This window comes from Protopterus annectens, chromosome 16.part0 (genome assembly GCF_019279795.1).
Source record: "Protopterus annectens isolate FY-2018-M chromosome 16.part0, PAN1.0, whole genome shotgun sequence".
NCBI lineage: Eukaryota > Metazoa > Chordata > Ceratodontiformes > Protopteridae > Protopterus > Protopterus annectens.
In genome coordinates this window covers 112,278,221-112,298,763 of record NC_056750.1, presented here as the reverse complement: position 1 = coordinate 112,298,763, position 20,543 = coordinate 112,278,221, and the positions used below count along the sequence as shown (strand labels likewise).

The following is a 20,543-nucleotide window of genomic DNA, read 5'->3' as shown; positions in this document are numbered from 1 at the left end:
GGCTCACTGACAGAACACACTCAGTCAAAGTTGGGAACTTCACCTCAGCCAGCAGACCTGTCACCAGTGGGGTTCCACAGGGGTCAGTGTCGGGCCCAGTACTACTTGGAATATACTTCTCAGACATTCAGGCCACAACAGAGGGGCACAGGGATTTCACCTATGACCCTCCTACATATGGGCAGTCATTGCTAACCAAGATCTCTAGTTTAGGCAATATCCTTTATATTGGTTTTCTCTTGTATTTCCAAAATCAAGAAAACCCAATTCGAACAGTGTACAGGGCTCCAATAAAGCCTGTCCCTCCTTAATAATAAACAGTGCAGAATAAACTCACAGGTTCACCACCGTGGCTCCGAAATAATTTAATTTAATGATACAATCTAAGAAGGCAAAAACAATCACAAGAACTTAAAAAATGTTAAAAAGATGAGAAACGATTAAGCGCTTTCATCTCCTTACAGGAGACTTCATCAGAATCAAAAATAAATTTAAATAAATTGACTACAACAGAGTTATAAATAGTATCACTGCTTCCTATTGGTTCTGACTTGATAGGATCAAAAAACGTCATGGGAGCCATAGAAGCAATTAATACAATGATTGACAAAGCTCCCGATATCCAGTTAAAAAGAATACTTTGGGTATAATTACATAAACATCTAGAAAAAATGTAAAATTAATGTATAAAAATGCATAAAAAATATATATGAAAGATAGAATAAAATATTATGCATTATATGTTAAAATGTGGGAAGTAAATGTATATAATAGAAGGTCTTTCATACATAAAATTCCTAAGACAATAACAGAAGGAAAAAAAAAATGTTATCTTTAGCTTTACTTGTTTATACTTTTTAACTCTGAAGCCTTCAAATTTTAGTGCAGGAAGGACTGAAATTAGCATTAATTCCAGGAAAGGTACAGGCTTCCAATTCTAGCTGCCATAGCATTTCCCTATACTCAAGCCTATTCTCCTAATCCCCTCCTCTTTGACTAATAACCACCTGTTCCAGGACCCAAAATTTAAAATCTGCTTGGGCACAATCCATTACATGTCGGAAAAGGGCATTAGTTTCCTTCTTCCTACTTATGTCATAAATGTGTTCGTAATCATGTTGCCTCAAGTTGCGTTCAGTTTTACCAACGTAAAATGCCCAGCAGAACGTGCAGTAGGCCAAATATATGACCCCTTTTGAACAACAACTACAGTATCTTGAGGCCCTTAATCTAAAGGGTATCCTGGGAATCTCCAAATGTTTACAATTTGCCATAAAAGTGCACTGTCAGCACCTTACGTATGACAGAGGAGGGGATTGGGAGAATAGGCTTGAATATAGGGAAATGATATGGCAGCTAAGATTGGATGCCTGTACCTTTCCTGGAATGAATGATCATTTCTCACTCCTCCTTGCCCTAAAGTAATTCTAAACATAACTCTCTCGTGTTTTTTCTTTCTTTCCATTTTTCATATAATGCATTTTTATACATTCATTTTATATTTTTTCTAGATGTTTATGTAATTATACCTAAAGTATTCTTTTTAGCTGGATATCAGGTGCTTTGTCAATCATTGTATTATTAATTGCGTCTATGGCTCCCATGACGTTTTTTGATCCGATCAAGTCGGAACCAATAGGAAGCAGTGATACTATTTATAAAACTCTGTTGTAGTCAATTTTGATGAAGTCTCCTGTAAGGAGATGCAAGTGCTTAATCGTTTCTCATCTTTTTAATTTTTTTTTTACTTTCTTGTGATTGCTTTTGCCTTCTTGGATTGTTATCATTAAATTATTATTTCGGAGCCATGGTGGTGAACCTGTGAGTTTATTCTGCACTACTGATTAGTAAGGAGGGGCAGCCTTTACTGGAGCCCTGTACACTGTTCAAATTGGGTTTTCTTGGTTTTTGAACGACAGCGTGTTTTTCACTCAGTTATTAGTTTCTCTTGTATTACACTGGGTACACGTGGCTAGGCTGTAAAGCCTAGCGACCACCTATGAAATCTATAAGTTTCCTATCACAGCAAGCCAATCTGAAAAGCAATGGGTTTATCAGATTTTCAAATGGCCTAGCTACACCACCACCTCCAGCGGCATGATATTTGTAAGTGAACTAGCATGTGGATGACGTTCAAGTCCTAATGAAGATGTTGCACTTTCTTAGACCAAATGTCAACCATAAAGCTGAGGACTGAGTCACTCTCAACTAGGCCCGTGACAAGACTGCTTCCTTTCCAAAGTCAGGAATACATCAGTTCTGAACTCAACAGAAAAGCATTAAGTGATTCACTTCAAAGTGTACAGCACAAAACACAACAGGAAACAAACCCTGCTGACAAGTTTACTTGCATGGAGAAATGCAGGGAGTATAATTTTTAGCTTACTGTTTAATCTATTTTATGTATCGATATAATCTAATTCCATATTTAATTTTTAAACAGGTGCTACACTTAAAATGTATAGCTAGACTTAGCTGTTTAAATTATAATACTGATGTGTTCTCATACAGCTGCATGCCTGGAGTACTGCACACATAAAACATGCAAACAACCATTAAAGGAAAACTCCATCTTAGAACTCAAAAATATATTTTTTTTCATTGTATCTTTGTTTGTGGAGCTATTTAAATGCCTCAAAATCACTCCAAGTGCTTCTTTTACAACTTTAATGCATTTCCCTCAAAATAGCGGATGATGGTGCCTGCCTTGGTAACATGATTTTGTTTTCTTGCGTTCATTCCAGAATACATTTCAAGTCCTCTTTATATTACTCATGCTAGACATGATGGCATGAGAAAACACCACCACCACTTCCTAGAGATAGTGCTTCACAATCCTACCACTGTATCATCTAAACACAGCGCATGAAACAGAGCTACTTCTACGTTTTCCTGATGGAACCTCATTGAGGAATCTGTCAAAGTTTGTTCTATGTTATAAATAGCTGTTAGTTACTTCCAACAAAAGAAAGTAGGTAAATAGATGGCTTTTGTACTGTGTTTTTTTTTGTAGTTCTAAAAGAACTGATAGACCACACTCGCAGTAGAACTCCAAACTAAGTTGTCTGCTACTTCCCAATGCCTTCAGTGGGAAGTTTTTTTTATCTCTCATGAATGCTGCAGAATTAAAAAGTGCTTTACTAGATCCTTATGTATTTCTGTCACGTTCACCCTCCTTTTTTCCTATTTCATATTTATTAATACTTTGGTAACCGGGAAGGTGAACTGGTCCCAGGACCCTTTTCAGCCACGAATTGGGCTACACAGTAACATGTATTAAATGCACTTAGCAATACAAAAAAAAAAAAATACTGACAAAAGACATTGACCAAGACTGCATGTGCAACACATAGCCAACTTGTGACAGTGACCAAGTAAAACATTAAGCAACATTTACTAGAATGTATACATTAACAATGTTTTTCTACTATGCTGTTTATTAGAAATAATGAATCGTATGTACTCATACTGCACACACACATATACAGTGCAAAATACGTGTACAAAAACATATGCGTGTATATATAAAAAACAAAGAACTAGATTATATCCATGTGTGTGTACTTTATGTCTTTTCAACAAAAATAAATCAAAATGGAAATTTTGTGTATCTGCAAGTGTGTCTACACACACATGCCAGGGTTGCCAGACGTCCCTGTTGGAGCAGGACTGTCCCGACATCAGCAGCCCAATCCAGAGTCTCGCACTGCCTTTTGAAAATCCTGGTGAAACAGGCTCCGCTGTGTGACTTTTGATTGGCTCATATACTGGCAAACAGGCCAATCATAAATCGCACAGTGCAGCCTCTTCTGTTTAATGTGGAACTGCCTGCTGTTCTGCACGAAAGACCTTTTTTTGTCCCTACCTGTCCCTTCAGAAATGTGGCAACCCTGATATCTGCATGTATAAAACTGTATGTAGCATGCAGAATACTATATGTGGGATGCAGTACTGTGTTTAAATGCACATGCCTGAGAGTGAGTGTGTGTGTGTGTGTGTGTCTGCATTTAAACACAGTTAAGTACTTCTGACATCCTTTTTTTAAAAGTTTTAATACAAAAGCATATAGTAAATGTACATTAAAGTAAACAACTGTACATTATGGTTGCCATCAATGGTCACATTTCCTTTGTGGATTACAAAATCCTCATGTACTCAAACTCAGTAGGAATGTCTTACCATGGATCTGCGTGTACCAGACATGCATCCTCCTCCTCTGGAAGGATGTCAAAGCATAAAAGACCTTTTTTGAACAATATCAGTGTGCACCCAATTGATAGGCTTGCCACCTCTCTTTCTGGAGTCCTACCCTGTGCATGGGAGCTTGAAAACGGTAAATGTGTTGGTACTTTACAAGAAAAAATAATTTTCTGACTTTTCTCTGAATGTCACAGAAATCTTTGAAACAACACTTAAGTTAACTTAACATATAAACTATTACAAATAACCAACATTTAAAGCTTAGCATTTCAATACTGTGTTGCTCCTTATGTAAGTTTGTCAGAAGAGTTTACAGACAATTGCCTTTAAACCCCTGACTGATCGATTGGCTTTGTTTTGCTATGAAAGGGAAGTGTTAAGTTCTCTTCCTCTCTGGAATAAAAACAGTAGAAAATAATTCCACAGCTTTCTCTCTTTTTTTATATCAGCTGCTGTGTTCCTGACATTAGCAGGATTAATTGCGCATCTAAGATTGACAGCAGTACCCGACGGGGTAAACTACAGACTTATTTGTGTCTATGACATGTCATGCAGGTGGAGATGAATTCTTCTGCAAAGCATACAAGAAGTTGAGCTTAAAATAAAAAAGGAGGTGGGCTTTTCCTTCTTTTGACTCCAATACAAAGAAATAAAAGTTTTAGAAAGTACAAGCAGGTTTCGGACATCTACAAAATGCTGGAACCATACTGTAGGGAGAAATGAAACCTAAAGACGGAGTACTGACATATCTTCAAGGACACCTTTAGCTGACATATTATAAACTATCCTGCCCCAATCATGATTCTGAAGCATCCCAGATAATCCAGTGAAATCATCATCAGCCCTTTCCCCCCCATTTTTCTACATGGGGTCAGGGTATCGTGTTAACTGTCACCAACTCTCTCGATTCAGTGCCACACTCCTGCCTTCTGCAACACTCATGCCAGACTGTTGCAGATCTTCTTTCACACAATCCATCCACCTCTTTGCTGGGATGGCCTCACTTCCTCTCAGCTTCTTCCTGTCTGTCCCAAGTCTTCCTCACCAGATTGTCTTCAGCTTTTCTACATGTGCCCAAACCACCGTAATCTGTTCTCTTTGATCTTTTCTGCAACTGGAGCTACTTTGGCTTCTGCTCTTATGTCTTCATTTCTTACTATGTCCCACACAGTGTGCATCCTACCACCTTTCTCAGGCACTTCATTTCCATCAACTCTAGCTTCTTCAACTGTTCTGCCTTTACTGTCCAGGTTTCTGTACCATACAGTAGTACTGGTTGCACCACTGTCTTGTACACCTTATTTTTCAGCTTCTTTGGCATTCTTCTGTCATAGACTACACCTGATACTCTATGCCAGTTAGCTGCAGCCCCTCTGATTCTAGCTTTGACCTCTTCATTCAGACTACCCTTCTCAACTACTCCTCCCAGACACGTGAAGTTGTTGACCTGTTCCACCATCTTCCTTTCTATCTCTATTCTCTACTTTTTCTGATTTCCCCAATTTGCTGCCATTACCACAGTCTTATCTGTGCTTAGTTTCATCCCAATGTGCCTTCATATTTGCATTCCATTCTCCTATCCTTTGCTGAAGTTCTAGCTCAGAGTCTGCCTGTACTGCCACATCATCTGCATACAGCAGCTTTGTTGATCCGTCCCCTCCAACCTGTTTGCTAATGTAGTCCATCACCAGTATGAACAGCAGTGGGCTCAGGGCCGAACTCTGATGTACACCCCACTCCCACTGGGAACCCCTCTGAGAGGCCAAACACTGTCCGTACTTGAGTCATTGGGTCCTTGTACATAGCCTGCACTACTTCTACCAATGTTTCTGGGATGTCAAACCACTGCAGTACTGCCCAGATCAGCTTTCGTGGGACCTTGTCATATGCTTTCTCCAAGTCTAGGAATGCCCAGTTGGACTCTCTCCTCATCTCTAGCTTCTTCTTAAGTATCTGTCTCAATGCAAACATCGGGTCAATTGTGCTGCATCCTGATCTGAATCCAAACTGCTCATCTCCCATCTTACATTCTACTATTCTGTGCATCAGTTTATCAATTACCCTCTCCAGAACTTTCATGCAATGTGACAGGAGTTTGATGTCCCTGTACTGCCCAGTGAAATCACCCAGTTTAATATATAAATAAATGCACATGTAACAACTCAGAATCTGTTACAGAAAAGCTAAGCTACTGAAGCCCTGAAACAAAGACAGATTAGTAAAATGTATCCTTACTCGCCCACCTTCAACATATATATATATATTTTTTTTTTTTTTACTTTCCCCACTTTTTTTTGCTTCCTTCTATCTCATAAATAATGTCTTCCTACGAGAATCATTGCTACTCATCTTAAACACAACTTCAAACATATCTCTACACACAACAGAAAATGAGACATTTTTGGGGGGATAACCCCTCCCATCTGTAACCTTCCTTATATGCATTGATTTCCCATTTGCAGAACTATGGGGAAACAGCAGCACCTTTCAGGGGGAAAAGCATACTCTCAGTAGAGTGAATAAATGTAAAACCCTCTGAAAACTGCACACTTAGGAGCTGGGAACTGAAAAACTGCATTCGACAATGTGCAATTTAATGAATGGTACAGCTCTTTGTCGTAGAAAGGTCCGTGTAGCAGTAAATCATAGGATTCAAGTATATTTCCAAGTAGCATCATATTTTCACCTGGGAAGTGGAAATTAGCTACAAAGTTATACACGAGAACAGTAATCCTGTGCAAGACAGACTACCAGACTATACAAGTGTTTCACAACAGGACAGCTTCTTCTTGCGGCTTTTCCCGGTTAGGGGTCGCCACAGTGGATCACCTGTCCGCTCATGATTGACAGTGGAGTTTTACAGTGTCGAGTTGCCAGCCCGGCACCCAACCTTCCACAGAAGGCACACACATGCATACACTCACACCTAGGGCCAATTTAGAGAGTGTCCAGTCCACCTACTGCGTGTCTTTGGGATGTGGGAGGAAACCGGAGAACCCAGAGGAAACCCACATGACCACAGGGAGGACATGCAGACTCTGCACAGAAGGCACCCCAACAGAGGATCGAACCGGAGAACCTCTTGCTGTGAGGCGACAATGATAACCACTGCACCACCATGGCCGCCCTTCACAACAACAGGACATAATTTTACATAAAAAGAAGGAGATTCTTTAATTTATACTATAAACCAAAACAGATTTAAAAAGTTCTTTACGAGGGTCATCCAGGGACAACATTTTGTTACAGTCACAAACATGCATGTTTAACTCTCCTGGCTTGGTGAACACTACACAGAAGTACAAAATCCATTAATTCAATTTCTCTTTTTTAACAGACAAGTGGGAAGCAGCAGCATCTAATTTTTACTTCATTATGCATCATTTTTATATTGGCTGTTATAGGTGCATGACTTGAAATAGTTATTGGATGTAACAAAGTTTTCAATTAAATGTGCATGTTCCTGTGAAATATAATATCTGTCTAGTCTACCCAAGTTATTGTACCTTGAGGAATAATATGTACATTCTCTCAAGAGTTCTGACAACTGAACTAATCTTTAATACTAAAAATACTTTCATAACCATCTTCCGAAATATACCTTCTTTTGTTATATTTTGCCTTCTAGGTAACCCAGAGATACCTGTACTGTTGCAAATCAAATTCCAGTCTCCAGCTATAAGCAATATTCCATGCTGAAAGCTTATTGTTTCTCACAAAAGTTTCTCAAGCTCCATAACAGCAATTTTACAAGGAAAATAAATATGTGCCAGCAGAATCCTCCTCCCTTGCCAGTAGCCCCTTCTACCACAAATCTACCATTAACTTTTTTCCTCTATTATTGGAACTTCTAGCAAGTTGTAGAAGTACTCCTTTTCCTTAGTCCCAGATACTCTGCTGAATATCCCTCCTGAAATCCTGTTATCAAATCTACATGCATCTTAATATAATTCAATAATCTTTTCTTTGTCTATTCCTGTGAGGCCATTAATGTTCCAAAAGAATACGGACAGTATAGCCATTATAAGTTATTATTCCCACTTGTTTATATACATATATAAAACACACACACAGACAGACACACACACACACAGACACACACACACAGACACACACACACACACAGACACACACACACACACAGACACACACACACACACACAGACACACACAGACACACACACACACACAGACACAGACACACACACACACACAGACACACACACACACACACACACACACACACACACACACACACACACACACACACACACACACACACACACACACACACACACACACACACACACACACACACACACAGACACACACACACACACAGACACACACACACACAGACACACACACACACAGACACACACACAGACAGACACACACACAGACAGACACACACACAGACAGACACACACAGACACACACACACGAGTTGTTTTCAAATGTCTTTTTTTAGCTTTCGTGTTACATGCATCGACTGTTTGGCAGGTTGATCTTTTATACAGTGGTTTCTGGTCATCTCCACTTGGACCAATGTCACATTTTACAAGACTTTTTGTTTTAATGAAAACCCTTAAACAAAAAGCCATACACTCCCGAACACCCCCACAACCTATTAACAAACACGCAGAACTACGTACATCTTTAAATAATGAAGTTAAAATCTCCTAATAGGAACAATTGTCCAAAAACAACAGCTGCACATACAGGTATTACCTAACCCAAAATTAAGGTTATTCATGCCAAGATGCATGTTACAGCTTGTAATGTTAAGTGAATTCTTAAGACTATGCTATGGCCATTCTTCAACAGTACATTATTACTGTAGCTTGTTAATGTTGTGTTACTACCTCTGTCTGGAAGTTCTCACCAGGACTCTCTTCAAAATGAGGCATCCAGTCTGAACAACCATTGTGTATTTTATCTTTTAATAAGTTATGCCTGAAATGGAACTTAATTACTTACCAGGTTAACAAACAAATACATAAATAAAAAGTTCCACTTAACACAAAGACTAAAGGATCTCAAGGCTTAGATAAAGCAATGGTACCGGCTGTTAACAAAACAATGTTCAGAAAAGCAAATTTACAGCAAAGCAATGGTACCGGCTGTTAAAACAATGTTCAGAAAAGCAAATTTACAGCAAAGCCAGAAATTAAAGAGCAGTGTGAACAAATAAATCATATGGATCCAAGTGATGTCTTCCGTAATAAAAGGAGTCCAAAGGTGTTCCCCATGGGTGTTCTCTTGACAACAAGATCTCCAGTTTAGTCTGGGTAAACTTGCCAGGTCTTACACACTGGACAGTGTAAATCAAGCTCTGTTGAAAGTAGCTAAAAAGGCAGGATAGAACTCGCTCATTATTCCATTACTACAAGAGGAGATACCTGTACTTTGCGATTCAGCAAAGGAAGGCAGGAAAAGCAGACAATACTGGGACAGTGGAGATTTGTAGGGGGTAGGTTCTGCCAATAAAGGATAAAACTACGGAAAGACAAGACTAGACTAAAGACAGAGTTGCAGAAGTTTTCAAATGGCAGAAGTGGTGCTTTTAAGCTGCATACCTCTCAAATGTAGCTCTTTATGAAGTGATTTCTTGTTTGGAATTTTAATGCATCCTGGTTCCCTGCTGTTCCACACTGAATGTTTCTGTCACGCTCAGCGTTTCACATTGAAAGGGTCCATTACATATTTACTACCAAGAATATTTTCAACAAATATCCGTAGCACGCAACATTAAGCCATATTGATTTTTCATAACTCTTTTTGTAAGCATAAAGTAACACAATTAAGCCTTGCTATGAGTTTCTCAGATGACGTTTTAAGTGTTCCACAGTTTGCCTACATGTTCCACATTAGGAGAAGTAATAGTCCACACTGAAGTCCGAAGGCTGAAAAGTGAATGGGGAATTACATACAATCAGATATGACATGGACCTGTTGTATGCAAGTCAGAAAGGACACTCACAAAGCTGGATCTGAAAAATGTAACAGCATTTTGCAATTCAGGAGCATCAACAACATAACAGATACAGCAGAAGGAGCACAAGGGGTAAGAATGAAGGGACAAATACATGGTTCTCTGTAATGGAACCAAGTTTAACTCAGTTGCCTGCTACACTAGTACAGGAGGAGGTGTAGCTATTACAGGAATAACAGAAACATGTGCTAAGGGCTGAGACACATGATACACACCATTGGGATATGAAGAGAAAAATGGAACAGCAAAGGTAGCTGTGGGTGGCAACATACACTAAGGCTCAGAAAAAGGATACTGTACACTAAATTAGTGATGATGACTTAAAAGAAGTTAAGTCTTGCATCCTGACCTTGATGATGCAATAACAAACATTACTTAAAAATGGAACAAAAAGGTAATGGAGGAAACCCTTCTCACAGTTTAACATAATATGAGTGAAATGGAGAGAGAGAAGAAAAAAAAAAAAAAAAAAAGAGAGAAAGAGAGAGAGTTAATAAAAGTTCAAGTAAGAAGAATATAGCAGACTTTTTGTGGAAACTGTAGATAAATAAGTTGATGACCCCAATAAATCCCTGGACGCTTACTAAATAGCATGAAACATGACCTCTCTGGTCTACTTCAATCACTTTTCAACTTGAGCCTAAAGTCAGGTTTTGAGCCCAAAGAGTGAAAGAGATGGCTACAGTTATTCCCTTGCACAAAGGAGGTCCAACCACATGTCTAGGTAACTACAGGCCATATACAAGACCATGGAAAAAAAGTCATCATGGACATGACAAGCAAGGACATTGGTAACCTGCAAACATTGGACTCATTACTGTTCGGCTTTGTTAAAGAAGGCCATGCCTATTAAACCTGGCTGACTTCTCTGGGAAGGTCACAAAAGCAATGGATGAGGGAAAAACTGTGCACGCAGCTTACCTCGACTTGGTCAAGACTTTTGATACAATACCCCACTCAGGCATTATAGACAAGCTCGTTAATTCTGGTGTAAACCCTTCGCCAACCGGCTCACTGATAAGACCCAGAAGGTCAAAACAGGTGAGGCCACCTTTATCAAGAGGCCAGTCACTAATGGAATCCCCCAGGGCTTGGTACTGGGCCCACTTCTTTTTGACAGATTTTTCTCTGAAGTGGAAGCAAACACTGAAGTTTTATGGCTGACCAGGTTTGCAGATGATTGCAAGCACGGGGTATCATCGACTCCCCTGCAGAAACTAGCATTGTTCAAGACCACCTCTCTCTGACTAACAAATCATGCCAAAGCCATGGTTTTAAATTCAATACTAACAAATGAATAATTGTGCCCTTTAAAGAAGTCAACCATCACGTCTAATTACCATGTTGATAATGTCCTTAAGAGTTGACCCAGTGGTCAGAGATGTGGGTACACATGTAGACAGTAGCCTTATCTTCGACCACCATGTGGCCACAGTGGTGAGGTAATCCTTTTTATGTTGCACAAGTTATAAGCAAGGACATGGCATCTAGGTCCAAAGCGCTTATCCCATCATACCCCACACTTATCAGACCAGAGTACAGCTCTCCCTTTGGTACACACCTGACCAGGCATATGCAGCAAGTAGAATGACCAGAGAGGTTCCTTACAAAATGAATACAAGGTGTAACAAACCTGCCTTGCACAGAGCGCGTTGAAGCCCTTTCCCTCTACTCAGTCTCCTATACATTGCTGAGGGCTGATCCAAGACTGGATTATAAGGCATCTTCAAACCCCAACTTATAAATCTTCTGCATATTCCCAAGTCAAATTGTGCCAGAAATACAAGGTTTATGGACCTTAATTTTGTCTGTGATTTTAACAGAACATGCTAGAGAGGTTGTGTGCCCCAGAGGCTGCCCCTCCCACGAAACAGGCTTCTCATCCATGTGAAGCTGAGTTTTTCTATTACTCAATTTAAGCACAACTTAGGACAATGGATGGAGAATCGGAAATTTACACCGGGCCTGGCATCCATGTCCCTTTTGGACAGAAGTAGCTTACAATGTCTCGCCCTAAATGTTATTTTTGGATACAAGAGGTCATTATTCTTTCAGAAAAACTTAGATAGGCTTAGAAACACTCCCTGGAAAGTTGGTCTACTAGCGATTTATAATTCTATAATGGAATCACTAAATATGCTTTGGAAGACAAAACTCCAAATACTTTTCATGTTCAACATGTATTTTTTTTTTGAAGATACAAAGTAATAACATAGATGATTGAGAATTGTAATAAGCTACACACAGTTTTATTTTTATAACAAACTGATGATAATTGCTCATGCAAGTAAAAAAAAAAGTTTTGCCAAATTACACTAGGACAACACTGTTGAGAGTTACACATGCCCGTACATATAAAAAAGATATGCCAGCTATCGACCAGTGTATGAAAGAGTGAATAGGATTATCAAAAAATGCCCAAAGAAAGTGGGGAATACTTGGCCATTGCTTACAGTTGATAGTGATATCGAAAGAGAAAAATCTGAATAAAAAAAAAATTCTTCCGTATTAACACCAGGAAAGGGATATTTACTAAGGAGCAAATAAAATGGACTTGACAGGCATGTTAACACCTAGAAAGTGACTAAAGTGCAAATATACACAAAAATATTATTCAAGCATAAAAGAAATAAACTAAAACAATGATACAGATAGCAACGATGTAACCAAAATAAAATTAATTAATTTTTACCATGAACACGCATTCCTAGAAGTAATCACAGCCAATAACTTGGTTATTATGTACAACTTTTATTTAACTGCCTGGTCTAATGCTAGAGTTTGTAGTGGGTGCAAGTTATTTTGTTGTAGTATGCTGTTAAGAATCTGTGGAGCTACCTTGTGCTCATCTCTAGCTTCCTTATACAGTATAGGTTTGGGTATGTTTACCCGTCTACAAAGGAGGAATGTGGGGCAGTGGTCACTCAGTACATCAGGTAAGCAGCCCACATGGTAATTTTCTTTGGGTAGAGATTAACTGAATGTCCAGTTGAGAATGGAGTGTTTTTTTGGATTTTTTTGTCAACTCTGGTGGGTTCTTGGATTAATTGTGAGACTCCAAATAACTTGATTTGAGGGACTGTTGGAGTTGCAGGTTAGCCAGTCTAGGTTTAGGTCTCCTAGTAGGATGGTTTCTTGGTGCAGGTTGTTTGTAGCCCATTGTAACATTTCCTCTATTATAGGCAAGCTATTTCCAGGAGGAATATAACTGCAGAGGATGTTAATTCTGTTTTTGTTTTTAAGGGAAATAACGGAGCCTAATGTTTCGCTATTTTGGAATTTGGAGGTTTGAAAGGCTGGAGGTTAAGTGTGTTTTTAAATAAAATCGCAACTCTGCCTCCCTTTTTAGTGCGTCTGTCTTGCCTTAAGATGTTATAACCTGGGGGAGAATTTCTTTGTTTTGGGTGGTGGGTTTAAGCCAGGTTTCAGTGATAGTTAATATATCTGGGGAGCAGTGGGCTATGAATGCTTGTAAGTCATGTAGCTTATTGGATATACTTCTAGAGTTTAAGTTAATAATACGTAGGTCTGATTCCTGTTTGTTTGAGAGAATTTTGTTGTGTGGACCTGGGTTGGGGTGTAGGTCTCCTGAGATCAGTAGCCATTTTTTGAGGAGTAGTTTGAGTTCGATGGAGCAACCTAGGTCTGTATGTACTCTGGGTGTTGCTTGTCTATTGACTGGTGATAAGGTGTGTGTTTTGTGTATATAAAATACTGAATTATTATTAAATAGTGTGAAGCAGATTAAAATGTTTATATGTGTAGGTGTGTGTGTTGGTATGTGTTGTGTGGAAGGTGGTGTTTACGGTTATGTTAGTGTGTAAGGATGTAGTGTAGGCTAGAGTAGTGAGAGTTAGCGGTAGTAGTGGTAGTATGCCTTGCATGGTATGTCTGGGATTAGGAGAGGTGAAGGCAGTAAGCAGGAGGGTGTGGTATGGAAGTGGGAGTGGATGTGATACCTGAAGGATGGTGCTAGGCTGAGGGAGGGGTGTGACTAATTGAACTATAAATGTAGGTGCACTGGGGTGTGTGGGAATTGGGGGCAGGGTAGGGGAGCGGAGTGAGCCCATAGGGCGAATGGAGAGGGCAAGAGCAGGAGCAGGAGAACCGACTACAGCAGAAACGGGCAAGAGCAGGAAAACTGACTACAGCAGAAAAATTAATCAGTAACTGCAGAGACATATTTATTTCAGTTTGATGACCGGGGGGGTGTCCACTGGGCTCAGGGGCCCGTTTTCAGTGGAGGCCCGGGGGAGAATAAGCTCCACATTACATAGTAAAACATTACATTTTCAGATTAAAGATGCAGGTACATTAAGATAAGCAAATTAAAGTTAATATTGAGGATGCAGACACATTATAAAATCAGAGACATGAACTGGTACATTGGTTACTTAGCATAAGAGTCATATGTTGGGATGAAATTTTTCAATGGTTACATAGAATACGAGTTTTGTTAAGACAGTTATGGCAGAACAAGTACAAATGACAGAGAGAGGAGAAAAGGGAGAGCAAACTATATACAATATATACAAAATGTATATGAGATAACACTGAAAACTAAAGCAAGTAGGTAAGTAGTACTTTAACTTAGATGAAAGTATTTTAGTAGTTGTAAATGCGGGTAGTTTCACAGGGAGGGAGGTGGGTGTGTAGTAGCTGTAGAATGGGGAATAGGACAAAGAAGAGCCTATGGTATAATGGGAAAAGTCTGGAGACAGGTGGTAAGACTAGCTTTACATGGTAAAATGCTGCCACCTAGTGGCAAAGAGAGAGTGTAAAGCAGGGATAAGCAGTTCCTCTCTATATAGTAATGTATTCTGGGGTTGAGAGATATTCTGGGGTTGAGAGATACTGGAGGGGTAACATTAGCAAGCGGTCTGCAGTAGGCTGCTGAGAAACACACACACGGTTGGGCAGCTAGCACATTTGGGAGTGCACAAGTAGTTAGTTGTAGGCTATACACATTCAAAGTCTTTAGTGGGGAAATCCACACAGCACTAGCTCTCTTATGCAGCCTGGCTGGCAGGCAACAATTCTGGGTGTCTTCTTGGGTTTGACCAGAGGCGTCTTTGTACCCTAAAGGCAGGGAGGGAGCACACAGGATGGTTTACTGAAAGAGAGAGAGAGAGAGAGAGAGAGAGAGAGAGAGAGAGAGAGAGAGAGAGAGAGAGAGAGACACAGAGTGAGTGTGTGAGTTAGGTAACTGGGAGTGATACAGGTAAAAGGTTGAGGGAATCAGGTAGAAATTAAGTGAAGAATCTGAGGAGAAATAGGTGTAGAGAAAGGTAAATGTGGAGGGAAAGTACGGTTAAGACAGGTAGCTTGTAGAAAAAGCAGCAGACAAAGGCCATACAACAATTTAAGGTAGGCAGCATAAACTCTTATAACTATAGTCCAAGCAAAATACAACTGTATACTGTACGACTAACTGTAGTCCAAGCAAAGTCCTTTTAGGGAGGAAGGGTTTAACTGCATTAGGTAGATATTTGTTTGTGTCTTTCGGCTTTTCCCGGTTAGGGGTCGCCACAGCGGAACTCCGGTCCGCTAATGATTGGCAGTTGATTTTTACGTACCGGCTTGCCAGGCCTGACGCACAACCTTCAACGAAGGGATGCCCATTCACGCATGTGTCTACGCAGAAGACGCTCTATCAGTAATCAAACAACAATTACAGCAGAGCATTAGATACATAAGACATATCCACATACAGTACATTTGCAATGTATGAGTGTGACTAATCGGTGCAATTATGCAAGTACAGTATCAGTAATTAAACAATGCAAATATGCAATTACAGTGTCAGTGTGGATACCAGCTTGAATGGAGAGAAATATCAGCTATACCTTGCAAAAACAGCAGTCATTACTGTGCAAGATCTATTCTGCCCATATGGCATGTCTACAGCTAATAATTAACAAAAAACAGTATACACCAAGCAAAAAAAAAAAAGCCTTTTGCACTCAGGCAAGCAGCATAGGCACCTATAACATATACAACAGCAGGGCGTTAAATAAAACGGCTGTCTATACCCCCATTTGTTGGCGTCCATAGCTAATTCCTGTAATATCAGTTTGGCCTAAATATAAGAGAACAACAGCATAACGAAAACCAGCTGCATACCACAAACCCCCTTGTTGGCGTCCTTTGCTGGTCATCTTGCCAGCAGGCTGAGTTCAATTAAAAATAAAACAGAGCAGTTCAACTGACTCCTCTAGCCTCGATAATAAGCTAAAATACAGTACAACAATCTCCACTAGCAAAACAGATGCCTTTGTTGGCACCCTTATGCTGGTCGTCTAGCATGCTGAGCTCAATAAAAAATAAAACACACTAGTACAATGGACTCCTCTAGCCCCACTAGTAGGCTGCTACAGCACAAGGAACTCCACTGGCATACTACAAGCACCCTTGTTGGCGTCCTTTTGCTGGTTTTGCCAGCAAGCTGAGTTCAGTAAAAAAAAATACACACGACAGCAAAAACAAACTCCTCTAATCCCAATATTAAGCTGATACGACACAACGATCTCCACTAGCTATCTACAAACTCTCTTGCTGGAGTCCTTTGCTGGTCATCTTGCCAGCAGGCTGAGTTCAATGAAAAAGAAAGACAACAGCACAACTAACTCCTCTAGCCCCTATAATAAGCAGATAGGATGCTATCCAAAACAAGGTAAACCTAAGCTACCATATAGGTGGCAATCCACTAAGCACAGAAGAGGTTATCAAGGACCTGGGGACCCAGGTTGACAGTGGCCTTTCTTTTGACACTCACGTTGCTAAAGTTGTTAGAAAGACCTTCTACATTGCCCACCTGATCATGAAGGGATTCACATCCAGATCTAGTGAGGTCATTGTTCCCCTGTACTCTTCACTTATCAGACCAATGATCAAGTACAATGCCCCATTCAGGATGTATCTCGCCCGACATCTGCAGCAATTGGAGAGACCCCAAAAGTTTCTCACCAAAAGGATAAAGGGACTCCAAAATCTGTCATATGCTGCCAGATTGAAGAAACTCCAGCTCTATTCAGTCGCATACCGTCTGCTCAGAGGTGACATGTGCCTGACATACAAGGCCATGTCCAACCCGGAATTAATGGACATGCTCCACCTCAAAAAATCCAAATCCACCAAAACCACTAGAGCAAGCGACTTAAGCCTTAGCACGGATATAAATAGGACGTGCTGGAGGGATAGATTTATCACTCAGAGACTCCCTATGCTGTGGAATAGAGTCCCGGTCCATGTGAGGCAGAGCACCTCGCTGGCTCTGTTCAAGAGAAATCTTGACCTGTGGATGGGAGATCGTAGGTTTACCCCGGGAATCATCTCTGTGTCACTGCTGGACAGAGGCACAACAAACTAATGGGTACAGTATTTTTTTCATATAAGGGGTGGCGTAAGCCACAAAAATTCGGGCTAGGCTTATAAATGCCTTGGGGCAGATAGCCTAGTATAAACCTATGAACCTATATGTACAGCAGCAATGGGCTATATTTCAATCTGTTTCAGCAAACATATGCCCGATGTGTTACGGTCAGCACTAGACCATTGAAAAACTAGAAGCCATGTATCAGAGTAGTTATAATGTGTTAAACATTTAAAACACTTTAAGCTGCCCTAGACCGTTGTAAAACTAGAAGCCATGTACCCCAGCAAGTAATAATGTGTTAATAAGCATTTAAAGCACTTTAAGCGGTCTTTTATCACAGACGCTGGTAAAAACCTACCTTTAGTGAGTTAAGCAGCCTAACCGCAGGACCGATGCAAGGGAGAGTGTGGACAGGATTCAAAAATGGCTCATAGTGTTGTCATTTTATTTGTTCCCTACACATTGCCTGAACTAATGCTATCAATGTTTCTGGAACTTTGAACCATAACAGAACTGCCTAAACTAGCTTTCTTGGGATCTTATCATGCACTTTTTCCAAATCTAGGCATGCCCAAGTGAACTCCTTCCTCCTCTCCAGCTTCATTTCTATTGTCTCACTAAAACACCGAGTCAATCAATTTGATCATTGAAATCGCCACACCCAGTGATTACAGTGTCTTGCATACAGAGAAAAATCATAAAATATCAGGATCTGCAGGCAGAAGCGAGAACAATGTGGAAGAAAGATACCCAGACAGTTGAATTCCAATAGTAGAAGGAGCAATGGGTCTTATAAAAAAAATAATCTACAATCATATTTAGATAGGTTACCAATCCATGTAACTCCATACGAATTGCAGGAGTCATTACTGGGCACATTGTGGGTGCTCTGAAGAGCACTTTTGGCCGACATAAAAGATTGAAACAATACTAATTTCATGAACTTTAATCCTACTTTGACTTGGGAATGGGGTCCATTCCAGTCATGGTATTAGAAACTCAAAAGACTTGGAGAAAATAAAAATAAAAAAAAAAAAAACACCAAGTCAGTGGTACTGCATCCTTATCCAAATCTGATCTCAACGCCAAACTTTCTACCATGCTGCATATTTGACTATCAAATCAATCAAGCACTTTTGTGCAGTGTGACATGAGTTGTTAGCTCTGCACTCCTCACAGCTGAATATCCTCCCCTTTGCTCTTGTATACTGGCATTAGAATGCCACACTATAATAAGTACTCTCAGGAGACATTTCTCCCATAATGTAAAAGTCTTGATCATATCTGCAGTGAATTCATCACAGACGGATGCATTCCTTGTCTGAGTGGGTAACATGCGAAAAAAAAAAAAAAAAAAACAACTACATGTTGTACTGTGGCAGGATCGCTCTGAAAATTACTACTGCTAACATGCCACCACATAAGGACTAGTTTAAGCTTTTGCTAAATGACAAGTACCAACGAACGCTGGTGTTGGTCAACAAGATACACTGACCAGGAGTTACAGTTCCCCACCAGTACACACATACTTCTGTGGGTTGGAACTCTCTGGTTCTATTAAGCAACTTGGACATCCGTTATTAACCATCCTATATAGAAGCAAATGCGTTATGTCTTCCCTCGAATAAAAAAGACAACAGCCCAAGCACCTCCTTGCTCGCCTGTTAAACATGTGTGCCCTTCAAACAAATAACCCTTAAAAAACACAAGAACCCGGGAGAGGATGAAGTAGCAAAGCTTTATTTTACATAATAATGGTAACCGTCTTGACTCTGTACACTTAGTGGTACAAAAACCGTAAGATGACTTAATGACTTTGTTATTAATGCATTCGTTAGAAGTTCTAATTTTACTGGCAAAGTCAGTAAACATAGGAGCAGCAACAACAACAAACCGGATACTGAAAATCACAGCGCTACCGATTAAATAAAGCAGCCGTACAAAGTGTAAGCAATGCACCCTCATTTTAGCACTCCCCTACCTGGGATAATCTGTTGCTACAGAAACATCACATCAAAACATACGGACCGAAAGTCTGCTGCCATTTAAGGATCAAATTACTGTTAAAACATACACAACAATCAGAAAGCGAAATAAACACACAGTGATAGACTAACAAGTTGTCACATAGGGTTACCACCTGTCCCACTTTGCGAGGGACAGTCCCTAAAAATGGCAGATGTCCTAGATTTTAGGACAAAATTATTTCCTACATTTTATGTAACAGTTGCATAAAACAGTTATTCTGTATAAGAAACACCCAAATGTTATAAGAAACAGAATAAGCAACTAAATGCTACAAGAATAAGCTTTTATTTAGGCAAAAAAAGTGAGGTTCTGTTCTTTGTACTGTCTGTGGGCATGTTTCGGCCTGCAAAATCTGACGTTTGTACCAAAAATGTCCCACTTTGGGCATTTGAAAAGGTGGCAACCCTACAGAGCAGGTGGCCTGTCTCAGAAGCTATAAGCAAACACTGCTTACTTGTATGGGTAGGAAAAAACAAACACTGGTAAGAGTTAAAGACGTGAACTCCCAATCCACCATTCTCAGTAATACCACCTCCAATACCTGTATATTTTGGTTATCTGCACCTCCATGTTCTATACTACTTTCAGCCTTTCCCTGATCTGCCATGATTTCGTCTCTTGTATTGCTACAACGTTCCAATAACAGATAAAGACACAAACCCACAAAAGGTTTCCTGATTACACGACTAAGCTGCAAATGTACCGGCTCAGCAGTGACACCTAAAGGACAGGAGGAATGCGGAAACATGACAGCTAGGGAACTGTCGGAATGGTTTCAGATTTGGTCTTTGACGTTTATAAGATAAATTCAAGGCATACGTATCAGCTGTCCAGAATTTTGCACAATATCCCTGGTTTTGCCTCTTATTTTTTTGATTTTGCATATTTTCTTGCCCAGTCCCTTGTGGAATATTTGATTTTCTGTCAAATCACCGACACTGAGGG

General features: G+C 40.0%; 1 protein-coding gene across 1 annotated transcript in view; it reads right to left on the bottom strand.

The window, feature by feature from the left end:
* Window positions 1-20,273, bottom strand: part of TTC5 (tetratricopeptide repeat domain 5) — an 852,502-nt gene extending 832,229 nt beyond the window's left edge. The window contains exon 1 of the mRNA XM_044058462.1: window positions 20,140-20,273. Coding sequence (XP_043914397.1) covers window positions 20,140-20,205 — 66 coding nt within the window. The 5' untranslated portion in view covers window positions 20,206-20,273. The remainder of the gene's footprint in view (window positions 1-20,139) is intronic.
* Window positions 20,274-20,543: the final 270 nt, after the last annotated feature.